Below are 26,962 nucleotides of genomic sequence, written 5' to 3' on the forward strand. Positions count from 1 at the left end.
CCTGATAGCAAAATATTCTTGTAGGTTGTAGTTTTCAGAAATTTTAACTTAGATAATTGATGTCCCGTGGTTTCTTCTTTTTAGGGCAGATCAAGGTTCAGTCTGTGATCATGCCTCTGCAAGGTTTCTTTCAGCTGCATGGAGGCTGAGTGGACAGCTAGCCAGACTTTAGGAGTCTTAGAAGAAGTAATGAATATGATAACATTGTCAAGGCATCACTTCATCAAAAGAGTGGATAAAGTATCATAGAAAGCTTTCATTCACTGGCATGAGATAATTCTGTGAGTAATTTGTCACCAGGCATAAAATACATTCTCTCTTTCCTTTAAACTGGACTAGATTTAGGTCTGAGATTGAATACATTAAAATGTTAGATAGCAACCCTGTCACTGGTGATTAAATAAGAAGACAAGACTTGCTGTCTTCACATCTGCATTGTTGTTGTGTGCCTTCAAATCATTTCTGACTTATGGCAACCCTGAGGGAACCCTATCATGCGGTTTTCTTGGCAAGATTTGTTCAGAGGGGTTTTTTCTTTGCATTTGTCTGTGAGCGAGTGTGATTTGCCTAAGGCCATCCAGTGGCCAAGTGAATATTTGAACCCTGGTCTCCAGAGTTGTAGTACAACATTCAAACCACTACACCATGGTGAATGGTTTTTGAGGGGAGCAACATTATTATGCTTGCCAAGAGATCTCCATCATGGCGTTTTCACATTGTGCTGATGGAAACTTTTCCTCTTATAAGGACAATAACCATCAAGGCTATTTTATCTGAAAGTACTTTTCTGACTGAGGTTATTGCTAGTAAGTCTCTGAAATTTCAGCACTATCTGTTAGACAGCTCTTGTGCTCTTTTACCAAGAGATAAGTAGTTTTAAAACTGGACGTACCATTTTTACCTATCACAAGAATTTCACTTGCCTCTTTTCTGTCTTAATCTGAAACATGACACAAAGAAGAACTAGCATCACTGCTAGAATAAAACAGATGCTATATAATAAAACAGATGCACATGACATGAAATCCACCACTGGATAGGTTACACTGAAGTCTACTTTGGCAAGATAGCTAAGGAGCTGTATGTTTCCAATGTAGGAGTCTAAAAAGTTAAAGTGGCGATGTAAAATCCTGGTGCATTCAGCTAGATTGATTGCTGCTACTATGGCATTTTCAGTTAATGCATCACTAAATGAAATTTGTGGAGCAGCAGAATGGAGTAGTCCATCCATATTCATTAAGCTTTTGGGACTCTGGTACTGCAGGCAGCAGTTTCACAGTAGCTGGCAACCATCCCACTCAAAAATTTGGATACTGGGCTTGAGTAAGTCCCAAATGAAATGGATTTCCTCTCTGTACTGACCAGAGAATGAGTGCTGTATTATTTATCTCTTGGGAGATGCAGGATCAGTCCACAGACAACTCAATAGTTAGCTATGGGTTACTAGTTTATTCTTCTGTTAATCTGTACTGTAAATTAACACATTATTCAGTCTCTCTGTGTGTGCTTGGTACATTTTCTTTTCTGAGGTGCTAATCTTTCCAAATCTGATTCATGGGCTTGGCTAGAAAGAATAACATAGCACAAGGGGGTTTGGAGTCTTCAGCAAGAATGGAAGAACATGTGGTTCCTGCCTCATTCTGGGTAGTGAAGCAATAATTCCAAAAGGCATAACATTTGCATTGAATTAAGAGAGCTGGACCCCATGAAAGCCTATGCCAAGTAAAGCTGGCTAGTCCTTCATGTACTCCTGCTATTTCTGCTGCAACAGACTGGCACAGCTACCCTGCAGGGCTGCTATTATGGATGAAATGAAGGCATGCTATGAAATTAATATAATTTTCAGGAAATACATTTGTTTATTAGGCCTAAGTAAATAAATAAATAAAACTATGATTTTTCCCCCTCTGAATCAGTTTCAGTTACAACAAAGTGAGGAGTTAAATCTAGCACTGATTGGCAACCTCCAGTCACAGTGTTCTTGACCCTTAAAACCAGTGGTTTTCAGACTTTCTTCTTTCGGACCCCCTGTGTCTTACAGAGAGTTTTTGGAACATATTCTTAACTGCAGACAATAAACTTATGGAATCACAAGATTAATGAACCCTACTGCTACGCCATGATATTTTCTTTGGGGGAATAAATTTATGCATGAACTTCTGAAGAACACTAAGATTCCCTTGAATACAGTTTTTTAAAAAAATCACTGTTCTACATTTGAGGGCTGAGATCCTGTTAGTGACATACTCTGCTAGCACGAGTCAGTTTTGCTTTGTTTTTGGCCACTGAAAAGGGAAGACTTCCATACGTCCCTCATACAAAGTTCCCTCTGCCCCCTCAAAACTCACCTTACTCCAGTGGCACCCTGATACAGCCATGTAGTGGCACACATTGACAGGGTGGTGGAAGGACCAGCTATGCTCTTATAGCTGGCCATACAACAACTACAAAGCTATGGACTCTGGGGACACCCGGGAGTTTTCAGATGACAGGAGCCTTGTGGCAGGAAGGTGACGACTATGGAAGGTGAGAGGGGGACAGGCCATACTTCTGCATGAGTAGAACTTTATGTCCTGCTGTCCAGTGCAAAACCTTGGCTAATATTTGGCTGTGCTCTCAATTTACCCAAATTTATTCATCTTCCATTGCTGTGTAATGTGACACAGGATTTAGCTTGTAACAACTAAAGTATTTGAATAAATATTATCACACTAGCACCAAGCCAGTGCTTGTTAATACACTGGCCAAAAGAGGTTGTTTCCCTTTTTAAAAAAACAAAACAAAACAAAACAAATAAAAACAAAACAAAAACAATCAAACCCTAATTCACAACTATTTGATAAAGCCATGTCATTGTAGTGTGTTTTCACTGAGTCCCTGCATAACACTGATGGACTTGCACATTTTAAAAATCATCATCATATTCTCTCTCCCCCTTTTTTTAAAAAAAAGTTCTAAAATGCCAAAAATACCTAATGAAAACCATTTAGCACCTTACAAAGATCAGTGCAGCCTGTAACAATGAAGAAAAGTTACTGATCAAAGGTAAACAATTGAGTATAGTGACAATAAAAGTATCACTTTTGTCATAATGCTACATATAATGTAGAGTACGTAAAATGCAGTGGTGTGACTGCAGGATTTAAAAAAATTATAATAAAAAACACAGGATAAGCAGCCTTAATATAAACATTTTACGTACAAAAATATTAAATCAAAAATAAATAATTCCAGACATAAATATTATATTTTACAACATTAAGAATATACATGACACATGCACGCACGCACGCACGCACACACACAGACATGCAAACAAGCACAGACACGCATGCATCCCATCCACATATTCAGATACACACAAAGAGGAAGAAGTACAAAAGTGGAAGGCCAGAGGTATTGCTTCGTTATCCTTCATCTGTCTTGCTTCAGCTCCCGGCATTCAGAACTCCTGGGAATTAAAAACATAATGCAGAATTCTCATCTCAAGTTTCAGTGGCACTGATAAGTTAAAAAGGAACAGGCACACTTCATCCGTTTATAGGGGCAGCCACCTATGCATCAAGGAATGGGCACAGGATACAAAAGAGCACTGATTCCTCCTTCTTCCTTATACATATTAATCTATGGCAATCCTCCCCCCCCCTTTTTTTTAAAAAAAACTTTGTACTGGAATAGTAATATCCTCAAGTCTAAGTCCTTCTATCATGACATTATATCTAAGGCATTTCCCTTTGGCTGTGTATGCTTTGAAAGGAATCCTACATGGATTCACACTGTACCATTTGGTATGCTCAAGGAATTATCTACTGTTCCCGTAATCTGGGTGTCGTAGTCTGGAACAACCAAAATTGTGGGATGGTTGCCATCACACATAACTTCTATGTGAACACACTTCCAATTGGTATGGGACATTTGTGTTGTGTCCATGATGCAGTCCAAAGACTTTCATGTGAAAGGACTTCAGCCACTGCTTCTATGGCAGCTAAATAACAGTGACAACAACTGTTATATTTTATAGATTTATACAAAGCAGATCCTCCTCCACTTATCACTTTCATTCTTTTTTGTTATTTATTAAAAGATATTAAAGCTGTCATTCATACAAAGATACATGGGAAAGAAACCTAACGGTCATATAATCCAAAATCCAATAAAAACAAGATAATAGAGTCCAAACAGACAATAAAACATAATCAAACATAAACTGAACACTAATATGCTGAGACAGCAGGAGAAAAAGAGTTTTAACTTAGTCCCAAAAGACAACAAAGTAGTTGCTAGTGACAGTTCTGTGGAGAGAAGAGTTCCACAAATAGGGCACCATAAGAGAGCAGGTTCTTTTTCTTGTTGACATATAATGGCTGAGATTCTACATGGTCCAGCAAAAATAACAGTTTTGCATGTGGAAGTCTGCTATGGCTCCTCTGTTACCACCACCCAGGACTCAGCATTGCACTGTGATAATCTATTTGCCTCCACAGCTTTTCCTTTGCTGGTAGACAGTGTGGGTAGCAGATAGAAGAAACCTCAAGCTATGAAGATTTTCATGCCAGCATTTACTGTGGGGTAAGCACTGGTAAAACATTTGTAAAACATTTAGGAAGCATGTGTGTGTGAAAGCCTGACACACTTTCTAAACGTCAGGGAATTGTCCCCTCTCCTCCAACATCCATGAATAATTTGGGGAGCAGTCATTTCCCATGAGTGGAAAAATTGCATGACTGCTCCCCGAAAGATTCAGAGATGCTGGAGACAAGGGGATGATTCTCTGACATTTAGGAAGCATGTCAGGCTTTCACACACATGCGCTTCCTAAATGTTTCACTGGCGTTTTACCAGCAGTAAAGCACTGGTATGAACATCTTCTATTTCTCTATAGCTAGTCACAAACATAAAACATCTTCTGCCAAGAGTTGTTCCAGAGGTCTTAGTGGATGATATCTTTGCTTTGTGTCTGGCTATGCAGACATATAGGAGCATCAGTGATCCTCTCTACTCTCCACCAAGCAATAGGATAGCCAGGGTGGGTGGGGGACTACAGCAGCATAATGGCAAATCAAGGCTTTGGACATTGTGGAGGAAGGAAGAAAATACCAATCTCCGCTACACCCAAACAGATCCATATCCGAGCATAAGGTGAACATACGTTATTAATAGGATGATGGCCAACATGTAGGAAAAGTACTTTGAGGAAAACCTCCTGAGAAGATTTTATAACATGGGAAGACTGACTGAGGGAGAGGACAGATGCGTCTTTCAGATATTAGCAGTTACATTAGCAGTGGAAATGCTACAATACAGCTAATGCAAGAAGCCACCCAAAGGGGTGGTGTGCCAGATTTTTTTTTCTTTTGAGGAAAAATCTTTCCAGCTTCAGCATCCTTTTTTATTCCAGTTGCCACAATACTGAATAAATTACATTTTTTCCTCTGCATGGATAGTATTAAAATTTTGGTGGCTGTTGTCCAACTGCAATAAGGTTGGGGCTCTAGCCAGTTATGCCTCTGTGCTATAACTGAGCTCATTAGATTCAACTGCACCAGCCAAATTGCTGGCTCGGTGCACTATAGTTTTAGGCTGCGAAGTTGTGATCCAAAGCCTGCTTACCTGGAATGAAGTTTCATTTAAATGAATGGGACTTAATTATAACTAAATATATTTCTGATAATCAGTTTTTCCCCCTTTACTGATACTTCAGTGCTTTTATACTAGTAAAATCCACCAATCAGAACTTACCATTGCTAAAACACTTGGACATCGAGGCCAGTTCCAGATGATGGCGTACATTTTCCACAGTAACCACCACATTTCCCTATTACTTTGGTACCATCCTATAAGTTAAAGAAAGAAAGAAATTATTCAGAAGACAGTAAATGCACTCTTTCACAACAAATATATACATTTATATCTGAGCAACATTATGGTGTGGTAATGAGGTGCAATACTACACAATGACTAAGGAAGAAGTCCTATTAAACACAATGGAATGTACTTCTGAGTAAGGGGTGAAACAGACTGCCCCTGACAAAGCTGGATTGAGGCCTCAGCAACCAAATGCAGCAGCCCCCATCAGCCTTTTTGCCAGCTGAAAAAGAAGTGGCAAACAGCAGCTCCTTTTTGTGCTGGCAAAAAGCTGGCTTTTCTCCCCCTCCCCAAAGTGGCATTTTGCCACTTATTTTTGCCCCAGAAAAACAGATCAGGGTAGTGACCTGCGGTTGCTGTGGCCTTGAACCGGCATTCAAAGGCATGGTGGCAAGCCGCACCTTCGGGGAGGTCTGTTTTCATTCTTGCTCTTTTGTGCTCACCACTGATTCTTTTCAGCTACTTTAGATTTACCAGTAATAGTTTTCTTCTGCACTGTCCATTTTAAGATTGAGTCTAAAATGGCTTTTATTTTTCACTGTCCTGGCTTCTTTATTTTCAATGGTGACAGCTAAAATTGTCAGCAGATCAAGCTTGCCAAAAGGTCTGTGGTTTGAGGTGTTCTGCCTGGTGCAGCAAACTAATCACTGCAAAGTAAGTACACAGATACTCTGTACTGTTTATATTTTGGTACGGAATACACCTAGACTTATGCATGATACCTTATGTATACACCTGGACTTAAGTATGAATTCTAGTATGTGGCACAGTAAAAATCAGGTCCAATTTTTATATACATTGCTTTGGTATATTCAAAGGGGCTCTGAGAACCAAGGTTCAAGAACAAGATTATTCATTGAGAATGTCCTTGCTCTAACAAGATGCTCTATGATGTTTCTTTCTGTGGAAGTCTTTTACCTTGCCCTTCACCCTATATTTGCTGCCTCAGCTTCCCAGATATCTCAAGATGGTTACAGTTCTTAAACCTTGCTTAAGACAGTGGACACTGTAAGGGTAAATATGTATTTAAAACATTGACTTCTACTCCAATCTGGTTTTTAAAAATTTTACGGCATTTGGAGGCTGAGAGGTACTACCCATGTATTATATACAACTGCATCTAGCCCAACTATGTTGAAGAAAAGACTTACAGTGTGCCTGCAAGTGCCTGGACCCATGCAGAATCAAGATAGGAGAGAGGGAGGCTCACTTTAAGCTCAAGAACCAGAGGCCCTTGAAGAAGTAATCTCCTTAGTATTTTATTATGCTCAGTAGCACTGTTAGAGCAGGCTCCCAACTGCACACTTCCTGAGGACTCAGACAACTAATTAAAGAAGTGTCTGCACCACTGTGCTCAGTGTTTTTAGCTTCACGGTTAAGCAGACCCACTAATTAATTGCAATAATACAGATCAAGTTGAATTTACTCCAATCTGTTTCTCCAAATCCACCCATTATAGACTATGCTTTGCACTTCATATGCCTTACATTCGATTTCAAGAGGTTGGTTGATTTCTCCTCCTCCCCTACAAGACAGGAGGTGGCACAGTTAGCTGTGTGGCAAGAAATAAGTAATTTTCAGTGTTTGGAATGCACATTGCAAAGTTTTCCTTACTGGTGATTTTATAATTTCTGAAACAGCATAATTCCCCTGGGAAAGCCATTTTGATGCTTGTGTTACTGATAGACCAGTTCCAGAGAGGCTGATGCTAAAGCGACCCTTGAAAAGAAATGAAAGGAAAGGAAAAGAAAAATAGATGCATTATAAATGTTTTCTAAAATGATTGCTGAACAATAAAATACACACACTCTCTCTCACACACACACACAAAATGAAAGAAAACCTGATTCTGAAAAATGTTATTCTCTGTTGCTGCAAGCCCCTGTGTAACAAGAAGGCACAGAGTCATTATTCTAACAAGATCTCCCCGGCAATGTTTTCGATTGTTCCAAACCCTCATAGCGATTAGCACATACTGTACAAATCACAGCAGGAGTGAGATTAAGTATTTCTTCTCATTTCCAGTTTTCTGGAGAAAAGCTGCTTTGCAGTAGACTGCCAGCTGAGGGCATTCTTGTCCTTTGCCTAACAATGTCCTGTGTTTCATGTTCTGCAGGTGCTCAGAGAAAACTAACCAGCTCTTTTTCACATTTGACCAGCTGAAGAGACAGATTTTCTTCCTTCCTAACTTTTTGTTGTTAAATAGAACTTCAATCATTCTAATTTAATTTCATATATTAAAAGAATGGGTCTCTCATCCGCTGCTCTCTGAATCTGAAAACATAAGGACGTAAGATCAGTGTAGCTCAAGGACTACTTGCTACCACTTGTAATTACCCAATTCCTTAAACTGTTTTACAGCCTCTCCACTGAGTCTCTTAATCATGCAAAATGACCAGCTAGCCCTGGCTCTTTGCTCATCCACTGCATTTAGAATTCCTTTCCCCCAGAGGCTTACCTGGCAACAACTTTTTGATATTCCAGAGAAAAAAAGAACGTCTTTTTATTTTCCCTGAATTTTAAAATTATATATTTTATTCTGATGGCTCTAATTTATAAGAACCTCCTTTGAATAGTCTCCTGTTTCTCAAAAGTGATGTCAGATGACTGTTTTTAAAAATTGATTGTTTTGTTTACTGCTCTGAGAATGCTTTTGAAGAATATGAGTTACATTAAAAAATTGCCTGACTATTGTTGTTAGAGGAGAATGCACATATAATGCTGAAAAAAGGAAGCATTAGATTGGGAAGGGCAGACTACAACAGTAGTCAGAGTATGACTGCTTTTGATCAAGAAAAAACACATGTAATGCTGGACTGTAACAATGGATCCATGGTTTGGGAAACATTATTGTTGAGATACCTGTGGGCACTTTGCTGCACTGTAACAATCCCCAGCAGTGGCAAAAGGAACAGGTCGTCCATCATGTGTCTGTGCAAACTGTATATCAGTTGCTGTGAAACAGCAGGAAGAAAAATGAAATTAAAAAAAATGTATTATTTTTAATGTAGCCCACCCACCTTTATACATTAATTATATAGACCCACTGAGGGGCTCTCTGAATAATAAGGCTGACAATTAAGTGTGCAATTCAGAATGATGTTTAGATATATGTGTATATTAAAAGTGAGAGATGATTTGGTGGGAAACCTTTACGATTAGACACCTCTTAAATATACAAGGGACTAACCTGTTAGTCCCCCACTCCTATTATTTTTACAGAAGAAACATGCTCAAGAGTATTTTTGCTGATATTTCTCTCACTTCACCTCAGATCTAGCTTCTATTTTTTTCCATTATGTTTTGCATCATGTTTGAAATATTAGGATTTTTTTGGAAGTAGAGCAGAAGTGTGCTTCTTTTCAAATTGGTTTGGGGATGGTATAAACAGGCTTTGGATTGGCCCTATGCTGTGTAAAGATCTGCAGCCTAATTCTGTTTGGCTTAACTCAAATCCCACTACCACCTCTCGGCAGTATTTCAAGAGGAACAGTCTCTAGACTGAACTCTGGCTGAAACAAATATAAGCTAAAGGGTGAAACATGCCACACGTTGTTGCTGCATGTCTCTTCTGCTTTCCAGTGGAGCTTGAATCTAAAAAGAAGCTGTGGGGAGACCACATACCTTTTACTTGAAGAATGTATTATTGTACCATTGGACAAAATGGGGTGACATGGGAAACAGGATTTGCAGGGGCATGTTTGTGGTATAATGTTCTATTGCATTTGAACTGTGAAGGGAGAAATAAACCTTTCCTGAAGAAATACCACAAGCTCAATGTGCAGTAGGGTGAAAGAATGTGGAGCAAACACCAGCAAACAAGCGTTCTTGTTCCTTTTTGTAACTTACCTAAAGAAAAACTACAGTCAGCCCTCCACATTTGCAGCTTTGACTTTTGCAGATTTGATTATTCAGGGACTTGATTAATATATTATTTCTAGGTCCTCCAGTGCGACTCTGCTGGATGTTGGCCACAGAGTTGCACTGGAGGACCTAAAGATGTCTAGAGAAAACACTTCTGTAAGCATTTATAGGTCCTCTAGTGTGATTCTATGGTCAATTTCTGGCAGATGTTGAACACAGAGTTGTGCTGGAGGACCTAGAGATTCCTAGAGAGATTTTTTTTCCAGGTTAAAAAAAAAGTGGTTTTTTATTTTCAGTTTTCCCGCTTTCACAGGGGTCCTGTGCCTCTAACCCCAGTGAATGTGGAGGGCCCACTGTACTGTAGTTTTCAAGTTCAAGTTAGTGTACCATAATTTTTTTAATCCAGCCAATGCAAAGACATCACTTGCTAATTACTCCATTTTAAAACTGTAGCCCCCTTCCCACCCGTGCACCAAAAAGTATTCATATGGTAAAAGGCTTGTTGTTACTCACTTATTATTTGCATAGCATTCAGGTCCAGCCTTACTTTGCTGAAGGTAGTAAAGCCAGCTGCTGTGTAATCTTTCCTACACTGGCAATCTTCTCTTCTGCTTCCATTGTATGGACATTCAGTTGGGTTATGTAATCTGAATCAAAAGAAAGCCCTTTTTCTACTCATGACAACAAATAATAACACCAGGAACAGAAAACAGAGTAACATCAAATATGGAGCGGCGTGCGTTCTTACCTGTAGCTGTAGACTTCTGAGAAATTCTCTGCTTCGCCCTTCACTAGAGTCACATACTCTTTTGGTCTGTCAGATTCCATGCCAGCACAATATATCTGAAGGAAATACACCACAATTCTATCAAACATCTAACACACTCTGCTAAGTATATGACTAAGAAATCAAAAGATGGAAAATACAAAGGCAGAAGTCACAAAGAAAAAAAATTATGATTTATGATTTTTGGAAAAAAAATAAAGAATACAAATGGATGTCAATGGTGCAAGCACATAATTAAAACTCAAGGAATAATCTCTCTCTCACAGACGTACAGAGAACTTTCACTTTTCCCCTCCAAAGGCTAGAAATCAAAGACTGAACTAGGAATTTATAATGACGACATTGCATAATGTGGAATATCCTGTGTCTAATGCTCAGAAGATGGAATAAACAAGAACACCATGGCAGACATTTTATGGAAATGCATAGTAGATATGCAAATATTTACAGTTATCTGACCATAGTTAAATGCTATTTGAGAGTTTTATGAAACAAACCTTTAAGAGCCTTCCTTTAACATTAAGGTAATATTCTCCATCCTCACTGATGACTTTGAGCCGTTTTACTTCTTTGCAGTTTGTTGGTAATTCACCTAAAATTAAAAAAAGAAGAACAATTAAGTAGCACAAGAAGGAACCAGCAACATTTTTTTTAAAAATCAAAATTCCACATTGCAACTCCCTAATTCTTTCATTAAAATATATAATTTGATGTCTTCAAAGTACTTAAAACTACTTGATTGACTAGGAATTAACTCATTAAGTTAATGATTTGCTGGAATTTCCTAGCAATTTCTCCTAAGTCACTCAATTCCTCAATAATTCTAAAGGTAAAAATATACTTTAGCAAATTGCATAGTTAGAATGTGTTAGAGTATGTGTCTCTCTCTTTGCCATCTTCAGAAAAACAGGAAGTTAAATAGGAAGCTTGTCAGGATCATAGGTGCTGCCATGTTTGATGGATATTTATTTGAAATATGCCTGGTAATGCTGGATGATGGGTTATGCTGCACAAATGGTGATGCTGGGTGAAATGAATGCTTATATTTCTTGAAGTTAGCACATAAACAGATGTGAATAAAGGAAGTATGTGCTTTAAACTGTCAAGGTCAATTTGATGGGAATACTTGGTATGGAGCAAGGAGGGGCAATCCTGGAAAAAGGAATGTTTTGGTTGGAAGAGGAAGATGAGTGCATGAAAATGTTTGAACTGCTATGTGCTTTTAATATACTCTGTAACCAGAAATGCCTCAGTCCTGACAATATTGTTATGTTGTGAACAATTTTAGTTTTCTGAATAAAGCTTTCTGAACTACTGGAGCTAGTGTTTCTGAAGTTAATTGGGGAAAGGGATATTAGGGAGGCAAGAAAGACTCTGTCAGGGGAAAGAGCTGAAAGGAAGGTGTCCCCTTCCTATTCAAATGAATTTCAGCTAGAAAATGTGAATCTTCTTTCTTAGTGTAGAATAGTTACAGAGAGTCCATAATCCATGCTGGATAAGGCCTGCAGTATCATGGGGAGAGGCTAAAGCCTATCTGGGAGATACTGGAAGTTGCAGTAAAAAAAATAATAATGAAATTTTCCAAGCTTTGTCCTACTCATGTACCTCTCACTTTCCTGTGTCTGCATAATTTTGTGCCATTTACACATTTAAACTTCTTTTAAACATTATTTGAGAACATGAATAGCTTTGTGATGCATCACTCTGGCATAGAAACTTGAAGCAGCTTGGCAAAATGGAGGGGTAGGGAAGAAATGAGAATACCATCAAGGGTTGCTTCTCTCTTTTTGGTAATGTCCTGATATTTTGTTATGCTTTCCATTTTTAACCATTATTTCCTTCCCTGAAAGTTGTCTCCTCCCTTTATCAGCATCAAAACCCACCTTGGTTAAAAGAATGCAAATGCCAACATATGCCTGGCACCCTCCTTTAGGCATATATGGAGTAAGAAGATAAGCCCTCTCTGCCATCTGATATCATCCAGCTGAGAGGGAGAGAAAGGCCTGCCAGCTCCATCAGGCTGGCCTAGAATAAGATGAGCCCTCCCTTTGCTATCTGACATCATCAAACCTCAGAGGGGGAGAAAGGCTTGCCAGGTCCATCAGGCCTGGCCTAAAGGAAGAAGGAGAGCCCTCCCTCCAGTCCATCTGCCATGGTCTAGGCTCAGAGGGAGAGAAGAACTGCTGGACCTGATCCCCTTCCCCTTTACTGGAATTGCTCAACAATGGAATATACTGCCTCGTGGGGGGAACAACTCTCTGTCTTTGGAGGTCTTTAAACAGAGGTTGGATGGGCAACTTTCAGGAGTGCTGTAGTTGTGTATTCCTGCATGGCAGGGGGTTGGACTGGAGGTCCCTTGCAGCCCCTTTCAGCTTCAAGATTCTATAATGCTATTGTTGTTGTTGTTGTTGTTGTTATTATTATTATTATTTTATATATTATTATTAAAATCATTTGCAAAGGTCCTCCTTACAGTCATGAATATTGTGGCATGCCCTTCTTTCTTCAGGTTTCAGATCTTCAAGGCACAAAGTACTTGGCTGGTCATTGTTTGTAAGACATTGAACTGACCGGTGCATTATCCCAATTCCACAACTCACTGAACACTGGAAAAACAAAGGAAACAAAATTCAATTGGTTATCAGGCTAATAAAATAATAATAATAATAATAATAATAATAATAATTAAACCTTAACAGAAATAAATGGCAATTAGGATGTTACAGGCTGAGTGCTATTTTTGGTGTGTGTTTTGCAAAATTTAAATCACTGAAGACTGCAAATTAAGGAAATAAGCATTCTATGTAGAATGAAAAGTCAGGAGCCTATGTCAGAATAGCAGTTATCAGCTAGTTCTGGGTATGAAGCCACCTACACTGAAACAAAGGGACTAGGAAGTTTATCACATGGGAGGGAAGCGCCCAAATCCTGTTGATAAACAGGAGTTAAATCCAGGAATATCCCACAAAAGTAGGATTGTTTTCAGATGACATCTCCTGATGTCACCATTATCCTGCATTTAACCTGTTAAGTAAAGTGTGGGATTTGGCCACTTTTTATTTTTGGGAAAATCTCCAAAGTAAAAAGCAGCGCGTTTTGCCCACTTTATTCACGGGTTAAATGTGGGATAATGGCGACATTGCGGGATGTGATCTGAAAACAATCCCGCTTTTTCAGGATATTCCCACATTTAATTCCTGTTTATCCATGCAATTTGGGTGCTTTGATTCCCATGTGACTTCATTTGCACTGTCGAAATAATCCAGGTTGACACCACTTTAACTGCCATGGCTCAATGCCACAGAATCCTGGGAACTGAAGTTTTGGGAGACATTTACCCTCCTTTGTAAGCCCTGGTACCACAACACTGAGCTATGGCAGTTAAAGTAGTGTCAACCTGCATTATTTCTGCAGTGTAGTTGCAGCCTAAGAGAGACAGTGTGTACAAAGAAAATAGAAAACAGAGAAGAATACAGAGAAGAAACCGAAATACATATTTCATGCAATCTTCATTTGCATGCCAGTTATTATTATTATTATATCCTGCCTTTCTCCAAACAATGGTAATCAAGGCAGCTAACAACATATTAAAACAATACAGATTAAACACATTACAAAAGTTAAATGAAAGTATAAAACATACAATTAAACAATCATATATTACAACAATCAAAATATTATGCATTAAAAAGAATAAAAACAAAAACTATATGCAGACCCTAAAAAAAAAAGACTGTTCAAAACAAGCACCACACAGCATAAAGACCCCAGCCCCACCATTTTGTAAAGACCTGGAAACATAAGAACATTTTAACCTGTCACTGGAAGGACAGCAAGGATGGGTCCATCCTGGCTTCCCTGGTGTGGGAGTTCCAAAGTCTAGGAGCAGGCACCAAGAAGGCCTTGTTCCTTTCCCCCCACCAAACAAGCCCGAGAATCTGATGGTAGAGAGGTTGAGATTATTGTAAAACCCTAATGTGATCATAAAACTCTAATGGGCTTGAGGCTAATAAGAACTCATTGCACATCTGATGGATGAATCTTTGTTGACATTAATGGAGATTAGTAAATTCTCATTTTCCTGTGGTTGATAAGAAGGGAATTTAATGATCTTTCCTGAAAGGTGGAGATAAGACTCAGCAGGGACTAAGGGAAATTCAAAAAGTAGAGTTACACTGTTTACACACCTTCCAGCACAGTCAGACTTTGCTAGCTCTTGGGCTTGACAGATTGCCCTGAAAGCCACCTGTCTTTGCTCCTGAGGGAGGCTGCAGCAACCAAACCGCTTGGGCTCCAGGACCATGATACTCAGGGCTGCCCCTGGAGAATCCTGGCCAGTGGAGCCATAACATTATTCCCCATTTCTCAGTGAGAAAACTCAACATCTGGAGTACCTAGGATTCAGGTGGAAAACAGCGTAATGTTTGTCATCTGAATCCTAGGTACTCCAGATGTTACTAGAAAGTAAGGGGCTGTACAGCCCAGGCATTAAGGCCCGCCTGGGAGCAGAGTCGGGGCATGGTGTTCACATGACACATGCCCCACCTCCAACCCCAGGCTGGCATGACACCGTGTGCTGCACCACATGGCGCACAGCGTCACAGCACTCCTCTTGCACTATGTCTACATGATGCAGCAACAAAGAAGCATGGAAAAGCTGCATGCCAGCAGCTATGGCACCCTTTCTGGGGTGCAAAAAGGAGAGATCGGGGCTGCGACATGTAGTTTTTGTGGCCCCGATCTGGTGCTAAGGGGGGGGGCTGCAGGCCACCCCTTAGGGGCAGTCTGTTGAGTCCCTAAATCCCCCCAACAGTCCAAGCCAATCAGACAATGTAGAGGAACATGGGGAGTTATTATCCATGAACAGCTGGAAGAGCACATTCTTCCTAGTTGTTTGGGTACTAGGAATTCATTTTTTTTCTGATGGAAACTTCCCTTGTTCTGAAGCACACAGATCTGAAGGTGACTTCTATATCCAAAGCAGTAATAATTACTTAAAGAAAAGAAGGAGCATTACAAGCAAAACATTGTTGCAGATGGTTGCTCCACTATTTCAGTGTAGAGGTCTTACTTTTTACCCCACACATAAAGATGTACAACAACAGCAACACAAAAACTATGCTGAATAATGCATGGAGCCAGGCAAAAATCTATTTTACAATTATGAAATTCACTCAAGTTCTGTCAGAAAAAGGTATTTTCTGAAGTTCATATGGGTTGGATTTTATTTTTGTACCCAAGCAATATAAACAATTGGTCACAGCAAGATTAGATCCTTCTGAACTCCACACAAACAGCAGAGGCTTTCCAACTGAGTTAAAAGGAAAGTCAGATTTGTCTGTGACACTGAAAGTAGGATTTATGTCAGCGGTTTTTTTCAGTACAGAAATTCCAATGCTCCAAGCAACAAAAGACCACACGAAGGACCACTTTGCTCTAAATAAATTTTGGTCCCAACAGTTTATCTTCCTTCATTTGTTGCTAAAAGTTTCCATTGACCCTCATTATGGATGGGAACAGTTATAGCAACTGTTTGTATGACTTGTATGCTGTGAGCAAAAATTTTCTAAGCCACCCGAAGTTAATGCAGATACAGCAGGGAAAGGCAAATCTTAGGTTCTGTGTCTGGTGAGCAAGTAAGATTAAGTCTTTGCCGCAGGCAAAGAATGTTGCTGCCATTACTGGGCACTGGTCAATATATTAGGAAATACTAGGTGGAAAATTAAGTGAGGGGCTGGTTTGTGGGGCAATCTATAGATAAGAAAGAGAAATGTAAGAAAGCAAGGTACAGTGGTGAACGCAGCTCTTTCACAATCTTATTTGTTTATGACAAGGGTGGGCAGAGTGTAGCAAGGTGTTTTTACTGCTCGTGATCCAACAGTATCAGTGGCCAGGAAGACAAAACTGTGGTCAACAATCTCCCAGCTGTTCTTGTTGTGAAAAAGTGCCCCTCTGCCACTTCCTATAAGTATGTTGCTGGAGCCTTACCTTCCACCATCATAATCTTGGATCATGGCCTTTGAATTCTTAGGATAGAGTAGGGCACATATTAAAGTTAATAATGAATAGTTTTAATAAAAAGATTAGGAACATACACTTCCCCAATTTCCAACTCTCCACGATGCCAAAACTGGGCACTCGCCTAGATAGCATGATTGCACATTGGGTGGTTGTGTGCCTGGGCAGTTGACTGTGTTCTGATAACCATACTCATAATGATCTTTCCCTGTGTAAATTTCACTGCAGGAAACCAGCCTTTGCTTGTAGCCTTTGCCGCATGTCACAGAGCACTGGAGAAAAAAAGAAATTCAAGTATTAGGTTACAGATGCTCAAATTAAGTGTGTTTGTTTTTTAAATATATCTTTAAACATAAACTTTTTAAAACATATCCACCACCCAACACTTTTATTATCTGCCAACAATGAAAATTTTTGAGCAGGTGAGTATATTACAGCTTTTCTCAGGTCTATTCAAATATTTTTTTAGCCTACAACTTCTATCGTAGTTAATGCTAATGAGGGCTATGGACCAATACATCTGGAAGGACCCAGATAAATGAAGTCTGATGTCTTCATTTTTTGGACTGCAACTCCCAGAATTGTCATTTTTGGAAACTGTATTCCAAAAAAAGTAACTTCTCTAAGCTCTGGCTAAAGTACTGGGTGAGAAAGGGATCTAGTCCTTTCTCTTTGCATTATACTTTTGCTACCCTTACCTACTCATACCACACACTCAGATTGTGAGGGGATATATTGTAATTTAAAGATGGCTTGGATATCTTGGGTTTTCTCTACGGTCTAAAGCCAGGGAGCATATGAACCGCAGACTGTAATCTGGAAACAAGCTTTCACAGGAAATGTTTCCAAGGGATGCCAAACCAAAATGAAACAAAGTGTTTGCAGAAATAAGCAGTTGAAAATTTGTTTGTGATGTCAAAAGCAAAAGATAATGTTCTTCCACAGTATACACATCCCTTTTCAGCACCGAGAGCTAGGAGCAAGTCATATTGGTAAAAATGCCCCATTTCATGTGGACAGCAGTGTCTCATGGACTTAAATCAAAGGATGACTGTGTTTGTAAGACTGATCTGCAGTGGCTGAAAGAAAAGAATGTGCTATAGATTATTATATTGGCTTTGATATTGCTGTTTGGGAAAGGGTGCCATTTCTGGTACGGGGCCAGCAAACAGAAGTAAAATGGCCAAGGAACAGTATACTGATTTACAAATCTACCTAGTTTATCTTAACATTTTTCAACCCAAGGACAGAATTCAATTTCAGAGAGGTTGTTGTGGCAGCATTGCAGTGATCAGCAGGGCCAAAAACAACAATGGGGAGAAGAAATGGGAAAGGGACATGACAGCCCAAGGAGCACCAGAGGGCCACATGGGGACCCCAGAAAGACTTCCCAACATTCTCTTGCCACCAGCTCTTATCTATTCTGTCTTTCCCACTTATTCTCTTTTATCACTATCACGCCATTCTTTTACTCCCAAATTTGTGACAATATTAATTTAAGTTAATTAGAAAATGTTTCAGAACTGTTCCTTGTTTTGATAATTTATTTTGGAGACCCTGGCAACATTATTGTGGAGAATAGTGCAGAAATATACAGGAGCCAGTGATTGAGTGTTCGACCAGGGCTCTGGGAAATATGGGTCTGAATCCCCACTCAGCTATCAGAACACCCTGGATGACCTTGGACAAGTCTGAGAGGACATCAGTGACAAACTTCCTCTTGCCAAGAAAACCCTATGCTTGGTTTACCATAAACCAGAAGAGATATGACAGCTGAATGCACTGTCTGAATTCAAAACAGAATGAAAGACCTGACTCTTCCGGCAGGCTTACCCAGATGATTTTTAAATTGTGAATTTTAAAGATGACTTTTAAAGATGGATTGTTTTAATATGTGTATATCTTGTCCTTTTAAGCTGTATGTATGTCCTTGTAAATTGATGTGTATTTTAACTGATGTGGTATGTTAATGTTGTTTGCTGCCTCGATCCATGGGGAGAGGCAGGTAAGAAATAACAATAACAATAACAATAATAATAATAAGCTACAGTTAACCTGAAGGCACATAACAACTACAGCGCAGAAATACTGCCAGCTACCCCCATTCGAATACATACAAATTAACATCATTTTCTCCAACAATCTATATTTAGAACATGGGGAAAATCAATGAGCTCATGCAAATGCCTAATGGCCAGCTAGATTTTCTCAACCCTATTTTTGGGACTATAACATGAATGCATTGCCTCTGTTTTTAATGATTTAGTTCTCTTCTGCGCCTCAGTTTTCCCTTTTCTGCTAGGTCAGCAATAGTGCTGTTGTTTTCCTTCCAGGTGTGAAATGTTTCTTCATTGGATGCAGAAGGAACAAGCCAGGATTGGTCTGTTTCTCCCTGTGTTCAGATCTGGTGACATTGGAAAGCAGCTGATTTCTCTTGACAGGTATGTTCATTGTTGTGGGGAAGAAATGCCAGCTCAAATTTGTTCAAAACGTATGAATCCAAGCCTCACATTTATGAGAACAAATTGTTATTTTTACTTGTCAGCTGGTTTCTCAAATCTTTTCTCCCCTACTCCAGGGTCTTATTGATTTTTCATTTCTTAGAACAACAGGACCACACAAGGGCCAACTATGGACACATATTTGGAATACAAAACACAAGAAGCTAATTGTTACTTTGCTATTATTAGACTTAACCTGCAAGCAGATATGCTCAAATTAGAGTACAGACTTCTCAGTTAACCATGAATAAAATGCAGATTGGGGTGTGTGGAGAGAGAGAGAAAAGAGGAAAGAAATATAAAAGAAAGAGAAGAAGTGGCAGGGAGACAGGCTGTCCTGAAATCTTGTGCTTTTATGAGACCTTTGGGAAAAATGCTCTTGGGCAAAGCCAACAAATACAGGCACCTTGATGGGCATGAATGTAATTATAATGAGCAGCTATAAGAAGACTGTGGGCTTTTCAAAGCTTTCTGTTTATACCAGCTTTCAGTGGCAATGCCAAGCCTGAGTGGACCTTGGGCAAGATGCCCTGTGGGGCTTACACTGCTGTTTCTCATCCCACCCCACTGCTCTGGCTGCTTGCTCTCACTACATTAAAGAGTGAGAGAAATGGAGAAAACCTGGGAGAAAGAAAGGAAAATGGAGTTGTTCTTTTCTCCTGCTCCTTAATTTACTAGGTGATAGGAAAGGGACAAATGGGTGCCTCCTTTCTTGTATGAAAACTTTTCACACCAACTTTCACTTAAAGTTGGTGTCACCACACTTCACAGTCTCTTTAGCAGGAAAAATGAGGCTTTTGTTCTCTTCCTGCAGCACCAATTAGTTGGCCTTTCCCTGACCAGATTGCAGTGTGGTAGCAATACTGGGAGCAGCAAGAACTGCCACTGCTCTTTTTCAAAAACATACCTATATACATGTTTAGGCTGATTACTATGATATGATGTTTGAGACCACTGGTTCTCAACCTTCAGATGTTTTGGACTTCTCCTCCCAGAATCCAGCATCATTCGCCATGCTGGTGGAAACTTGAGTCCCATTCTTTCATCGAAACATTCTGTGTGCAAACCTGTCATTGACTAGAAATGTCTGTGTTTCATTTCTGATTGTAACCTTAGTTGTTTTATATACTTTTAAAAAGATAACTTTTGGAATAAATCTATTTGTACTAAAAAAAAAAAAAAAAAAAAAAAAAAAAAAGTGGACAAGATCCTCGGAAGAGTCCGGAAGACGACCTGCTCTCTCGATCCCTGTCCCTCGTGGCTAGCGGCCCAGGGGGGACCGGCGGTAACTTCGTTGTTACGCCGGATTATTAATACATCTTTGAGGGAGGGCCAATTTCCATCAGAACTCAAATTGGCCATTGTAAAACCTATTCTGAAAAAGCCCTCCCTCGACCCCCTGGTATATAATAATTATCGGCCAGTTTCGCTGCTGCCATTTTTGGGGAAGGTGATCGAGAGGGCGGTTGCAATCCAACTTCAGGCGGTCTTGGATGAAACGGATTATCTAGACCCATTTCAAACTGGCTTCCGGGCGGGTTACGGGGTTGAGACGGCCATGGTCGCCTTGGTCGATGATCTCCGTCTGGGTATCGACAGGGGAAGCGTGTCCCTGCTGGTGCTCTTGGACATCTCAGCGGCTTTCGATACCATAGACCATGGTATCCTTCTGGGGCGCCTAGCGGAGGTGGGAATCGGGGGCACTGCGCTCCAGTGGTTCCGGTCCTACCTCTCTGGGAGGTCCCAGATGGTGCAGCTGGGAGACGTATGCTCCGACGAGAGGCCCCTTAAAACCGGGGTCCCTCAAGGGGCCATTCTGTCTCCCATGCTATTTAACATTTACATGAAACCGCTGGGAGAGGTCATCCGGAGACATGGGGCGCGGGGTTATCAGTACGCTGATGACACCCAAATTATTTTCTCTATGTCTCCGACTGATGCAGTGACTGGGGATGGTGTCTCTCCTCTCGTGGCCTGTCTGGAGTCAGTAATGGGCTGGATGAGGGAAAACCGACTCAAGCTGAATCCAGAGAAAACGGAGGTACTAGTGATAGGTTCCCCTGGTCCAGGAATGGCGGTGGTTCCACCTGTCCTGAACGGGGTCACGCTCCCTGTGAAGGACTCCGTGCGCAGTCTGGGGGTGCTTCTGGATTCGTCGCTTCACCTGACTGCTCAGGTGAGCGCGACGGTCAGGAGCACATGTTATCAGCTTCGGCTGATTCGCCAGCTGCGCCCATACCTGGCCCAGAGGGACCTTGAAACGATCGTACATGCTCTGGTAACCTCAAGATTGGATTTTTGCAATGTACTCTACATGGGGCAACCCTTATACCAAACTCGGAAGCTACAATTGGTGCAGAATATGGCAGCCCGGCTGGTCACTGGTGCTCCCAGGACCAGCCATATAACACCGATTTTAAAAGATCTTCACTGGCTGCCTATTCGCTTCCGAGCTCAATATAAGGCGTTGGTAATTACCTATAAAGCCCTAAATGGCTTGGGTCCAGGATACCTGAAGGACCGCCTCTCCCCATATATTCCGTCCCGCACCCTCAGAACATCTGGGCAGCAACTCCTGAAGGTGCCAGGGGCTAGGCTTTCTTCCGTCACTAAGCGGACGTTTTCCATCGCCGCCCCGGCCCTCTGGAATACGCTGCCCGCTGAGCTCCGCTCGACTACCTCCCTGGCCCAATTTAAGAAGGATTTAAAGACCTTCTTATTTCATCAAGCATTCCCCCCATGAACATCTTTTTAGGGCCTCCCTCCTCTTCCGTGGCCATGAGGAAGGGCTAATTGGGGTTTTATCCTTTTTATTGCTTTTATTGTTTCTTTGATGCACTGTTTGCGCGCGATTTGTTGATTTATGTATTTTTCACTGTTGTAAACCGCCCTGATCTATGGAAGGCTGCGGTATATAAATAAAACTTTTATTATTTATTATTATTTTATAGTAGTTGGAAGTACAAAACAGCTGGAGAATCAAAGGATGAAAACCCCTGTTCTAGAAAGTCATGTACAAGAGCATCATTCCCAGAATTCCTGAGGAAGTAAGTAGGGTAATGCACATGACAGGTATGGGTCCCTACAGCTTTGTGCCACAGAAGAGCAGTTGCTCTAATAAAGACATTTTTGAAAAAAGGATTTTGATGGCTACCCCCGTATTAGTGCTCTTGTTTAAACTTCTTCCCCAGTCTCTGGGGCCTTGGACCTATGTTCTCTAGGTCCCAATAGAACCACAGCTTGGCACCTTCACAGCTTCATTCCCCACATCCATTTGCAAGACATAAGCCTTATAGTTCTGGCTAAAAGGGAGTGTTTGAATTGTATAGAACTGATGGATGTGAGTTCAGAAAACCTGGTATGGAAATTCTTAGAGATTGTGTGTTCTCTAGTTGTAAGAGACATAGCAGAGAAGTGAGAGGCCATGTTTAATTTTCAGAAAGAGACCTGAACATGGTCTTATGTTTTATAGGGAATAATTCCATTTATGTTATTAACTTGTGGAGAGGGAGAGGCTGAACTTGTTTGGTGGCAAAGGGAAGGCACTCTGCATCTCTTCAACATTGTTAAAAAAAGCACCATCACTGCATTTTTAATGCCAAGCCTTAATATAATCTGTGGACACTTGCTTTTGGCCTACTATTCAGTGGGATTCTAACACATAAGCCAAGATCTCGTTTAGTGCTGGCAGAGCATAAAGTTTATGCAAATAGAAGAACTGGTAGTTGGGAATGATGTGGCTGTAGCTTCCTAATCATTCTGGTCATGGAGTGTGGGAACAGACCTGTATCCACCTGCCCCTGCACTAAGGTTAAGCAAGGAATAACTCACATAAGGATGCATTTAGGGTTGCCATAAGTCAGGACCTCCAAACCGGGACAAATGTAGTACAAATGTAGGATAAAATTTTCAAACGTAGGACACATTTTTTAAAAATGGAGGACACGCAAAAAATTTTGATGGTATGTTAATATAAATGCATGTTTCTTAGGCATGATCAAAACGGAGGACATTTTGACATTATTCCTAGACAGATGGCAGAAATGTACTTCCCTTTCTGGCCAAACACCCCTCCTCCCATTCCAAAACACGCATAACAGCACATTTGACCATTGAACATGGTTTATTTAACATGGCCTCTTGCATACTTCAGAGGCTTATTCCATAACCAAAACCTTTGGGTTTAACACTTAGCATGGTTTAACATGGCTATGCATATTGAACATGTCAAGGTGGTTTCACAAGAAGTGGATTTGCCGTTTCAGGTTTCTTGTGCCAACTGTACTTCTCAGAAGTGTCTACTTGGTCAAGGGAAATCACAAAAAATACACCAAAAATACATTTTGGAAGGTGACACTGTCTCGCCTTCAGAAAGAGCGCACGCATGCCTCAGAAGCTGATTGATATCAATATCACCATCCTCATCATCATCACTATCATTGCCCAAGCAAGCCAGGCTTGTTAGCATTCAAAGCACCCAAATACACTTTGGAAAGTCACACCATCTCAGCATCAGAAAGAGTGAGTGCATGCCTCAGAAGCTGATTGATATCAACATCACCATCCTCATCATCATCACTTTCATTGTTAAAACATTGTTAAAAAATAAAATAAAAAACAAGGGAATCTTGGCAATTATTAAGACTAAAAATAACAAAAAATAAAATAAAAAATAAAGGAAACTTGGATATTATTAAGACTAAAAATAACAAAAAAATAAAATAAAAATAAGGGAGACTTGGATATTTTAAATAATAAAAATTAACCAAAAATAATAAAAAATAAATACATTCAAACTACACTGACTCTCTTAAACAGGCCTGCCCTGAAAAAAAGAATGAAAACTAAGGGAGACCTGAAATGGCCATTCACCCTCCCCTTCTGCTGCTCCTGCTCCTGCGAATTACAAAGAGGAAGCTTTGTAATTCACGCCAAAGACAAAGAGTGTTGCCAACAAGCCTCGAAGATAATTCCCCAAACATTTGGCCAAAACTCACCAACCCCTCCCGCCCCCCCCCCCCCAAATATCTCACCAAATATTCAGTCCAAATCCCTGAAAAGTTCCTGTAATCTTAATATGGCAATAAAACGTAGCCCTAATTGAATAAAAATAATTGGAACTTATTTCAACTCTCAAAATTACCATTAAAACCAACCACCAAAATCACACCAAAGGCTCTGAAAAGTATCCATTTTGGTGTGAAAATCACCAGATTGGCAACAAGAGCCCTTTGCCCTCCCTCTGGCCCAGAGTCGTCCTCCTCCGCTCCTCCTCCTCCTCTTCTTCTGAGGCTCTGCCTCCTTAAGGGGCCAGCTCCCATTTGAGGCCAGCGCACGGCCAGGGCCAGTGTCGCCGAGGAGGAGGAGGAGGCGGCAGAGGAGGAAGTGAGTGGCCAGCTGGCTGCGCGTGGCCCTGAAAGGCCAGGGGGACGTGCGGGGGAGGAGGAGGTTGGAGAAGGAGGCGGAGGCGGGTGGCTGGCTGGCCAGAGGGAGCGCGCAGGGGGCAGAGGAGAAGGAGGAGGCAGACACAGAAGTGGGTGGCCAGCCGGCTGCATGAGCAGCCGCAGCCATAAAGAAGGCGCGCGCAGGGGCAGAGTTGGCCGCAGGCGGGGCAGTCCTGCTTTTGGCACGAAACCGGACCAGAACCGTGCCAGCACCACCAAAAGCGGGATTGCCCCGCCTGCAGCCGGGTTATGGCATCCCTAGATGCATTAGATACAACCTGATGCAAGCATTTAAACAGTACCAAATCAGTAGTAAACAGGAGGAATTAAAAGAAAAACAGGACTACATGTATTTTGTTCCTTATTTTTTTATGACCTTCCTCATTCCAGACTTTTCCACTGCCCTTTTGACTGTTAAGGAGATTCATGTTTCCGAGAGGCCTAGAAATGAAGTCCACCCAGTAATGCTACCTAGATTTCTGCAAATGCTTTCTTGTCTGTTTTATGATAATTTTCACAGCCAAGGAGCCAAGTATTTCCAGTCAAACATGGATCTCTGATAGAATCTCTTGATTCTCATTTCCCAATAACATAAAGTGCAAATACTAGTTTGAATCAAGTTAAGAATAGAGGAAAAATACTGCTAGCACTAAAAGGAGAAGCTCTGTAGCTCTGTCTCTGACTGAAACTATCTGAACGTGTAAATATTATGAGCAACACCTGCAATCATATAAATATAGCCAGCTTCTAAATTTTTTTCTACCCTTTCCATCCAAGATGAGACTACTGAGAACATTGTTGTTGTTGTTGTTGTTGTGTGCCTTCAAGTCATTTCTGACTTATGGGGACCCTAAGGTGAACCTATCATAGGGTTTTCTTGCCACGTTTTGTTCAGAGGGAGTTTGCTATTTCCTTCTCCTGAGGCTGGAAGCATGTGACTTCCCCAAGGTCACCCAATGGGTTTCATTGCCAAGCAGGGAATCAAATCCTGGTTTACAGAGTTTTAGCACAACACTCAAATGACTATGCCATGCAGCTCTCTACTGAGAACTAAGACCATTGAAATCTTGTCTGTGTGCAGAAAGGTTATCTTACCTATTTGGTGTGTTATCCAACTCGGTTATTATTCTGTTTCAGTACATTAAGGCCAAGTGATCTCTTCAGAGAGAGGGTGCAGATACATACAGGGAATTATAATGTAATAGATGGGCCCCTCTTCAATTACTTTATCTGTAAGCTTCAAAACTGTGAAAATGAATGCCTACTTGGTCTATATGGCTTGGATTTTACCTTTGAGCAATTGCTTCCTCCATACTTATGGGCTGCCCACAAAACCACCACCACCACCATCTCTCCTGTCACTTTCTCCCAAAATCTGGTTTCTGTCAGCTGCATCCCAATGCCCATCGCTTCTGCCTATTCCACATAGTAATCAAATGGGAACTGCAAAGGCAAGTGGAATATGCTACACTGTTGCCTCAATCTTGCCACTATTTATATGCTTGGAGAGAAAATTAAACAAGAAGAGAGAGCAAGAGCAGAAAAATGCTCCAGGGACTAGCAGTGAACCACCTACAGGGCTGTGGACCTTGGCAAACAACACACCTACCTCTGACCAATCCCCGGTAATCCAAATATATTCACAGGGTGGTAAGTTGCAGGTCTCAACATCAGCTGGCCTTTCACTTGGATCACAATGAAGACTGTCAGCTTCTTGCATATTTTGATCCACACATATCACTTTACGGTATCTGGACCCTTCGCCACAAGTTTTGCTACACTGTAAAAACCAAGATTAAAGAAAGAGAGAAGTTGAGGACCATATGGCAGCAGCAATGCAGTTAGTGAAAAAAATAAAGAAATAAATGAAGGGACAGATGCCCTTCTTATTTTTGTGAGGTCTTTTTTACATTTTAATAATAATAATAATAATAATAATAATAATAAAAAATATTTATTTATATCCCACCTCTTCCACTTTGAGGATCAAGGCGGGTAATACAATATACAACAATAAAAACAACAAGCCCCACAAGAACCCGACCCAACCCTCCCTCCCAACTATAAAATTAAACAGTAAAAGATAGTTAAAAAGTACCTAACAATACATCAAAATAAAAAAAAAACCCACAAATAATAAAAATAATAAAATAATAAAAAGTTTAAACTTCAGTACTGGATAGAGGCTTGGGACCCTTTCATGCTACATAATTATAGCACTATTTCCCACTTCAATTACCATGGCATCTTCCTATGGAATCCAGGGATTTCCATTTTAGCAAGTGGTATTGAGAATTCTGGGATTTGCAGTTTGTTGTGGTACCAGAGCCCTCTGACAAAGAAGGTTAAATATCTCACAAAACTACAAAAATCCCAGAATTGGATAGCATTGGGCCATAGCAATTAAAGTGCTGTCAAACTGCATTAATTCTGTACTGTAGATACCTTAGAGAGTCCCTAAAATGGAACTACAGTCAGTCAGG

General features: G+C 40.6%; 1 protein-coding gene across 1 annotated transcript in view; it reads right to left on the reverse strand.

Moving 5' to 3' along the window:
• Positions 1 to 3,258: 3,258 nt before the first annotated feature.
• The window catches only part of LOC149321293 (A disintegrin and metalloproteinase with thrombospondin motifs 9-like), a 186,200-nt gene continuing 162,496 nt past the window's right edge, over positions 3,259 to 26,962 (reverse strand). The window contains exons 31-40 of the mRNA XM_089519004.1: positions 26,089 to 26,259; positions 16,612 to 16,806; positions 12,990 to 13,122; positions 11,014 to 11,108; positions 10,478 to 10,572; positions 10,243 to 10,376; positions 8,728 to 8,819; positions 7,480 to 7,584; positions 5,740 to 5,834; positions 3,259 to 3,451 (exon numbers count right to left, since the gene is read on the reverse strand). Coding sequence (XP_089375130.1) covers positions 5,745 to 5,834; positions 7,480 to 7,584; positions 8,728 to 8,819; positions 10,243 to 10,376; positions 10,478 to 10,572; positions 11,014 to 11,108; positions 12,990 to 13,122; positions 16,612 to 16,806; positions 26,089 to 26,259 — 1,110 coding nt within the window. The 3' untranslated portion in view covers positions 3,259 to 3,451; positions 5,740 to 5,744. The remainder of the gene's footprint in view (positions 3,452 to 5,739; positions 5,835 to 7,479; positions 7,585 to 8,727; positions 8,820 to 10,242; positions 10,377 to 10,477; positions 10,573 to 11,013; positions 11,109 to 12,989; positions 13,123 to 16,611; positions 16,807 to 26,088; positions 26,260 to 26,962) is intronic.

Source organism: Sceloporus occidentalis, unplaced genomic scaffold (genome assembly GCF_023333645.1).
Source record: "Sceloporus occidentalis isolate IW3139 unplaced genomic scaffold, rSceOcc1.0.p SCAF_1, whole genome shotgun sequence".
Classification (NCBI taxonomy): domain Eukaryota; kingdom Metazoa; phylum Chordata; class Lepidosauria; order Squamata; family Phrynosomatidae; genus Sceloporus; species Sceloporus occidentalis.